Source organism: Camellia sinensis, chromosome 11 (genome assembly GCF_055761805.1).
Source record: "Camellia sinensis isolate YWXY chromosome 11, ASM5576180v1, whole genome shotgun sequence".
NCBI classification, from domain to species: Eukaryota; Viridiplantae; Streptophyta; class Magnoliopsida; order Ericales; family Theaceae; genus Camellia; species Camellia sinensis.
Genome location: NC_138971.1, coordinates 80,217,441 through 80,225,661, shown reverse-complemented (window position 1 = coordinate 80,225,661; position 8,221 = coordinate 80,217,441). Strand labels below are relative to the sequence as shown.

The 8,221-nt window shown below is 34.0% G+C and overlaps 1 protein-coding gene across 1 annotated transcript; it reads left to right on the top strand.

The window, feature by feature from the left end:
* The first annotated feature begins 1,431 nt into the window (after positions 1 to 1,431).
* On the top strand, positions 1,432 to 7,462 carry LOC114302400 (N-terminal acetyltransferase B complex auxiliary subunit NAA25-like). The gene is made up of 4 exons (XM_082895149.1): positions 1,432 to 1,641; positions 4,995 to 5,123; positions 5,225 to 5,400; positions 7,378 to 7,462. The coding sequence occupies exons 1-4, from the start codon at positions 1,432 to 1,434 to the stop codon at positions 7,433 to 7,435; spliced, it is 573 nt and encodes a 190-aa protein (XP_082751275.1). The 3' UTR covers positions 7,436 to 7,462.
* Positions 7,463 to 8,221: the final 759 nt, after the last annotated feature.

Genomic DNA, 8,221 nt, shown 5'->3' with positions numbered 1-8,221 from the left:
CAATACACAAAAAGATTCAAAGCTCAACAAAGAAGGTACAAAAGGGGCCAAACAAGGCCTAAGAGGGGGAGATCGACCCCCAACACCAAAGTCACTATAAGAAATTACATTTTTGGCGACTACTTTTGGCGACAACATCAATTTTTCATCGCCAAAAGTATATTTTTGGCGACACAGTGATCAATTTCGTTGGTAAAGGTATACCTTTACCGACGCAATTTGTTGCCGTCGCTAAAAAGGCATAACATTATTTTAGCGCCAAATTTTTTGGTTGGCGCCAAAATTTCAAAACTTTTACCTACGAGGCTTATGTTTTAGCAACACAATGAGCGTTGCTATTAGTGTGTTTACTTTTGGCGATGACAAGTTGGCGTGGGCAAAGAGTTAAACATTTAGCGACGATAACACTATTCGTCGGTAAAAGTTTGCTAGTGAAACAAGGTGATCTAGTGATTTGTGTTTTTATTATAACTTTTGAAAGAATTTTAAATATTCTAGTTATTGAATTGTAAAATTAATGTGATCATTGAATTAGATCACAAAAATGAACCCATCAAGCCTAAACACACTCTTTAAGTTGAGATGGTTAATTTGAGATAATTTAGAAAAGTGGTTAGATTATCAATTTCAATATGTTTAGTTTTATTTTCATAAACTAGTTTCAAATTTTTTTTCTAAAAAATTAAAAACAAAATTGGGTGAAAAATTAAAAAATACGTATTATTTTTGTATAATTTTATCTTTTAGGGCATAAATAATTTTTAAAATTTTAAAAATATATTTTTGATTTTTATTACTCTCAAATTAATTTTAATTTTTTCAAAAAAAAACAAATCTAAAAATTGTTTCGGATATATATATTTTTTTAAGTGTGATCTGCCTTTGGTGAGGCAGTGGCAATTTCCCTCCCAAAATTCCACCCCTCCCCTCCCTTTTTTTTTTTTTTTTTTTTTTTTTCCCTCCGTTATCAAATCTCCCCTCATCACTCTCTACGATTTCACTCTTGTACACCCTTCTCTCACAATTCGTAGTTCTCTCTTCCTCATGATTTCACTCTTGATCATCGGGTTTGTGCCGTTTGCTGCTGTCGTGCGAGATGGTCGGGGCTTCACTCTGCCCCTATAGATTTGTTCCCTTTTTGCTTTGTATCTCTCTCTCTCTCTCTCTCTCTCTCTCTCTCTCTCTCTCTCTCTCTCTCTCTTAATTTCTTAATTTATAAATAGCTTTGATTTTTATTTTGTCCCGTTCCCAGACTATACAGTTAATTGGAGTGAAGCGTTGAGTAGTAAATTTAATTAATTCCCAGAGATCGAAACTTGACAACGACGACGAAGGTGTGCACGTTAAACTAGTAGAGAGAGAGAGAGAGAGAGAGAGAGAGAGAGAGAGGAGCCATGTTGTGCCTTGTATCTGGATGCGACTCGATCGGCGATGCCTAAGATGAAGCATCTGCTGCGAAAGCTTCACATCGGCGGTGGCTGCAACAACAGCAACCACCACCCGTCGTCGCCGCAGACGGCGGAAGTGACGTCGCCGTCGTCTTCTTCTTCGGCTTGGTTGGAATCGGCATTGATGAGAATCAGAGCGGTTGAGTCGGTGGAGAATTCGGTTGATTTCAATTTCTTTGAAGAGGAGTTTCAGGTACAACTTGCCCTAGCGATCAGTGTTTCTGACCCCGATTCACGCTAAGATCCTGAAACGGTGCAGGTCAAGGATGCCAAGCAGATTAGCTCAGGGTGTGTGCCCTCTGAAACCCTGACTGAGTCTCTCTCTTCGGTATTGGGTAATTCTTTAATTTTTTTTTTACATTGCATATGGCAATCTTTTGTATGGGCTTTGGTTGCATTTATTGGCAAATTTGATCGAATTGCTTCAATATTCTTACTCCAAATCTGTGTTTTTTTGTTTATAGATATTAATGAGTCACATTTCAATTTTATATTTGATTCATAGCTTCAAATTGATTAGATTCTACTATAGTTATTTTTGTGTACATATGTACCAAGGTTTCAAATAATGGTGGCATTGATGCGGTTTTGAGGTGTAACGGGCTTAGCATAACTGGTGCGGCAACCAAAGCTGTGAAATTGCATTTGTTGAGGTTTAAAATGTCTTTTTAAGTGGATTTAGTACTAAATTTTATATGATTTTTAATGGTGTCGTAATGACCAGTTAGGGGTTTTACATGAATTTATCTGTTTTAGAGAAATGAATCCAGATGTTGTCATTCAAATAATAATAAATCACTACTAAGGACAATTATGTGCAAAATACGATGATTATTTATTTATCATTTGATAAAGCGCATGTTGGGTAGTTGTTTATTAAGTTTGGTTAGTCACATAGTCATTCTATGCCAATTAATGTTGTAAATCTGAGTTTGGGGTTGAAGGAACTTATATTATGGAATTACTGCTGATGCTTTCATTTTGGAATAATTTGTGATATCTACAACTATACAAAAATGCATATTTACTCAAACTATTAAATCTTAATGATAAAAACTGGATGGCACATGCTTGATTGAAACACATGGTTACACCTCTCTCCGTGCGTGTGCATGCAACATATTACTCTCTTTTCTCCATGTTCAATTTCTATACCAATATTGATAGTACATAACGAACTCTGAATCTGGTATGCACTTACTAGTTCTTGTATTGAAGCTACTACAGGTTATTGTTGCTGTCTTCTTTAGCTTAATACACATGAATAACTAAAAGTCTAGAATTTTTATTTTTTAATCTTTCATAAAATTGCAGTGATTCTTTTTGATGGTGTGAAGTATAGTATATATATATATTTGGGCTCTAATTGAAGCTGATAACTCTGCGACATAGGTTTTGAGGCAATTTGATAAATGACATGACCCTTCATGTAGGTGTGATGTTTTGCAAAAGGATCAAGTCTTGGAGAATCATGTCCATTGTTAACATCATATAAATGCTCCTAATTAACATAGTGTAGCGTATATTTGATAATTTGACTTGCAGTCAATCCAAAGAGAAGGCAACAATGGATATGCACCAAATTCCATTCAAAAAAACAATAGAAGATTATATTCATATTACTCTAGGACATATCCTTACTAGTCAAATTATTGCTGCTAAAATTATTTGTTGGTCAATATAACCTCTAGCAAAATGAGTAATTCAAGTGGGGCAGCAGTGAAGACAATGGTGAACAGATATTAAGTTTTGTTGTCTAGGCTTGATTATTCATATAAATGGAGAGATTGAAGAGATGTGTACCATAGAATTAAGGTTAAGAGATGGTCTAATTGGAGAAGGGATTCAGTTGTATTGTGTATTCAAGGTATACAACTAAAATTAAAATTTAATTTTTAGGAAAGAACCATTTTCTATTGGAGAGAATGTTGTGTAATCAATGATCACATAGGGCGAGCATGGTAGAAACTGAGATCTTTAGATTGATGTATAGGAAGGCAATAAAGGATAAAATTAGGAATTAGTGTTTTCTTAAGATTGTGCAAGTAGAATTCATTGGAGAGTGAGAGAAAACAAATTAAGATGGTTGGATAACATGCAAAAGAGATGATTGATTGCATGGTTTAGGAAAATGATGAGATCTAGGAAATGCAAGGATAAAAGAGAACCAAAAAGCGCAGACATTTCTACGCAATGTGTCCTATTATCTTTCAAATTTTCTTTTGCATGCAACACACTGCGGGCACTTGGAGGAGATGTCTGTCCATCACTTACACATACATGGAACACATTGCAATTTCGAAGAAAATAACTTGAAAGCCAATGATTAAATTCAGAATATACCTTTTTTAATATATTTTATTTAATCCCTTCTCCTTTAGGTGTGTAATTCGGGATTTCTAAAGCCTAAAATTTTCATTTTATTTATGAGTATAGCCTTGTAATGTAGATGTTAGTACTTCTTGTTCACACTTCTTTTTCAATATATAGAATGTGAAAAATATTTTCTTAATATTTTGATATAATAGAATATAAATGTATTTGCGATGTAAAAATTGAAGAAATTGTTATTATTCTTTTATATATGTAAAAATCTATATTTATGTGTTGTGTCCCTCTCGTATGGTCTTAATTTTTTGAAATTGCTACATCGAAGTGTACATATCATGTCATATATGTGCTTCTTAGACACAAAAAGTTAATGCAGGCTATGGTTTATGAAACTAAAGATGGAAAAATAGAATTCATGTAGTTGGCCCAAAACAATTTGTTTAAAGCTTTGAGTTGAGTTGGACAGAGACCTATGAAGAAATCATTTACACTGTTGGTGAAAACAAACTACCCCTCCCGCACTTTCCCCCTGTTTTTCATTTGATATTATGATAATTTTAATGTTTCTTACAATGATTTTATTTATTCATAATTAGCAACTTGATCTCTCCTTCCCCTTATTGAATTAATAATGTGCTAGCTTCTGTTTCCCTTGGTTGCTCCCCGTTTGTTTCATTTTTGTGCCTTTAACTTTGTTCATGGGTGCATCATTTCTTGCTTGAATGGACCAATCACTTTATGTGGTCCCAAAATTTGGTCTTTAATGGTGTAATGAGCTGAGTTCTCCTCTTATCCTTCCTTCGACAGATTAGTAAGGCTTTGTTTGGCAACTTAGCCACTAAAAAAAAAAAATCGAACATCTTAGTAACTTTTTTCAAAAAGTTAAAAAGCCACTTAAAAAAACAATTCCCAAATGAGGCCTAAGTTAAGTTCTAAATAATATCCTATCCTCACATTCGTTATATCTTGTGCCTACATTCTTGTAGAATGATCGGAATTTTTTTTTGGGATCCTTCCTTGAAGAGTACAGTGAGTTGCATCCATACAATAATCTTTGCATATTCTTTACCCAATAACTTGGGTTTCTTGCATTGGTTTTTTCTGGACTTGTGGTTGCATCATCTCTACCCTCTTTCTGATGTAGTTGATGCTACATCTACATATGTATTCCAAACCATTAATTTTGTTTATTTATCTGGCAGCCCTGATGATTAGGAGTGTTTCCTAGATTACTTAGGTTGTTTGCTCGAGGATGACAGTAGCTGGTGTAATGGTGCTGATAGTGATCCAATTCATCCATCAAAATCTGTGGACTGCAAGCTTGCGCACTTGTCAGATGAAGTGGTGCACATTTTAATCCTTGCATTACATAAATTATTGTTTGGTACAGTTCTTTCCACAAAAGTTTATGCTGAATTTGATTTGTGTGACTTGGATGTGTGCAGTTTGATTCTCATATATTAATTACGCCAGCTTTTGTACAAAAGTTATTCGCAGAAGCCAGTACTGACTCTGCAAGATGTCCATACTTGGCAAATCTTGAGATTGAAAGGAGGAAATTCTTGTTTGGAAAGGGAGATGATGACAAACTAATCGAGGCTCTAATGCAATATTTTTTCAGGTATAGTACAACCTTTATGAATTTCTTACTTTTTTGGGCAAATTACATATACCCCCTCGAGGTTTAGCAAAATTGCAGATACCCCCTGAGGTTTGAGAAATTACAGATACCCCCTGACGGTTATATTTGCATAACAAATTAGGGGGCAAATTGTTATGAAAATATAAACCTCAGGGGGCAATTTGTTATGAAAGTATAAACCTTAGGGGGGTATCTGTAATTTCTGAAACCTCAGGGGGTATCTGTAATTTAGATAAATCTCGAGGGAGGTATATGTAATTTCCCTAATTTTTTTGATGAACTGTGGGAAAATGCTATATCACATGGACTCAGGTACAAGTGTCGGGCTTGTGCCTAAGCATTAGACCACCCTCACTCTAAATATTAGGATATAGGGATATGTATCCAAACTCTATGTTACATGAACATGTCTTGAACATTTAAATATATTACATATTGTATAATATTTTGACTTAATATGATATTAATTATTTAGAAATGTATTTGAAATCAAATAGGAATTGGGATTCAGGGGAAAAAGGGGATTTCTATCTCCTATCCACATGAGTGGCTATAAATTTATCTTTACTATCAAATGTAAGTCTTTTCTTCTTCTAACATCATAAAAAATTAGACGATCCAAGCTTCTAATTTTTTGGAAGCTGGACATGTTACACTTGTGAAATTCAGCCGTAACAGGCAGTGACTGCCCATGCCACGTGTGTGTGTGAAGCCATTAGATCAATCATGGCAGTTACCAAGCTTATGGCAGTTACCAAGCTTGAAGCAGTGAGATTTGACAGGGTATTCTAGGCATAGAAAAACTCGTGACAAAGTTTCAAAGAGTAGTGCGCTTTATATAATATATAGATATGTATTTTTTTTTTTTTTTTTTGCAATTATAGTTTCAATAGTTTCATGATTCATACTATTGAATTTTATATATTAGCTATTCTTGTAAATTGTGGACGTTAAAAGTGATATAGATTACTTGTTTTTATATATTTATTATATGTCGTATATTTGAATATTATACATCAATTAGGCACCTCAATTAGGATTGTATATACTGGATTGATGAGACCTAAGAAAGTTTCATGTTTCGACAAATCTTGAACTTGCCTTGCCCCTTTTAAAACCTTGAGCTACATTACATTGCTCTTGAAATCACTGGACTGATGAAAGCACACAAAGACAAAAATTGGTAGTTGGATTGTTCCAACAGAGTTTATTTATTTATTTATTTTTCTTGGAGACGGAGAGTTTATTAAATAGTGTAATTCTGCATAGGTTGATCAGCATACTAGTTTCTTTTTTATCTCTTTTTAGCCGAGTATTTATGCATGTGTACATTCTCTTTGCTTCTCTTCCTAGAATACTCATTGTTGTGTGTTTTTTAGAATGCTTTCTAATAGAGAATTAGCTAGACACTCTAGAAGAAGAAAACAAGCCCATTTGACTGAGCTAGAAACACAGGTTTTGTCCTTTATCTTGTCCCTTGGGACCCAGCCTATAACACTCTGCACTTTCTCATCAAAGAATACAACACATGTATTTGCTGCATTAGATAAGCCAACTGTCATGTACAGTAGTAACAAGAAATTACTCTCCAACAATGTAAATTTGAAAGAGGTTAGTCATATGTGCCCTTTCAACTCTGCTGCTTTTCTGGACAAGTAAATTTGGTTCTCTCTCTTAATTTAAAGTTTTTTCCCCCTCATCATCGTCAATTGAAATGTTGGAACTTGATTCTTTTGTATTTTTGCTTAAACACACTTCTTGAATTGGAAAAGAAGAAATCTTTAATTGTTATTCTAGTCCATGCTTCTAAAGGTAATTATATGCCACTTCTTGGTAATTTTAGCTCAACAGTTTGTTGCTGTTCTCTGTTCTGGTGTATCTGGTATATATATATATATATATATGTTGTTCTGCTCTGCTAATCTGGTGTATGTGTAATTATTTACTCTATTTTAGGTTTGATTTGTTCAACAAAGATTGGATTCTACTCTCATCTATTCATTTTAGGCCCTGATTCTTGAAATCCAGTGATTATTAAGGTAAATGTTTTTCTTTTATTTCATTAGCATAAGAAATATGAATGAAATTATGGAATTCAGAATATTTGAATTGTTTAGTATATTTAAGTGATTTACGGATTATAATTTTATAATTTTTATATTTTATAGTTTTTATTTTATTTTTTATTTGTATCTTATAATGCATGCTATCAACTTATTATGATATCTAACTTTTCGAGGGACTGCTCATATAACACCTAGCTTATTGATGAATTCAACCTTATATGTTACTTCTGTTAGATCGCCACTAATCCCAAAAGGTCAAGTTGTGTGGAAAGAGGCCCAACAATGCATATTGAGCTCTCCGACACCCTCGTCATGTGCAATCCCGTCTTGCATGTGGAGATGAAAACATCCTAACATGTGGAGAAGCAAAATGCCAACAAGGAAACAAATGCATATATAGAACTTGAACCTAAGACCTTTATTAACCTGTGGTTTGACACCTTATTAGACAAACACTAGTAGTCCAGAAAATTAAGACCTTAGGAAAGGGGCCCAACAATCATTACTTTGCTCTCCAATACTGTCACTTGGATTTATCGTTGAAAATGAATTTTCAGTTAGCCTTGATGCATCACTACAGTATGTACTAAGCATTGTAGTCTATCATGGTTACTTGCACTTTTTTGCCCCTTTATGTCATTTTCAAGTATGGCTAGTCAGATTGTTAATGTAAATCATGTATGATGTATCCACTTCCTACCGTGTCATTTACATGTAAGTTTGTGCACTTTTGT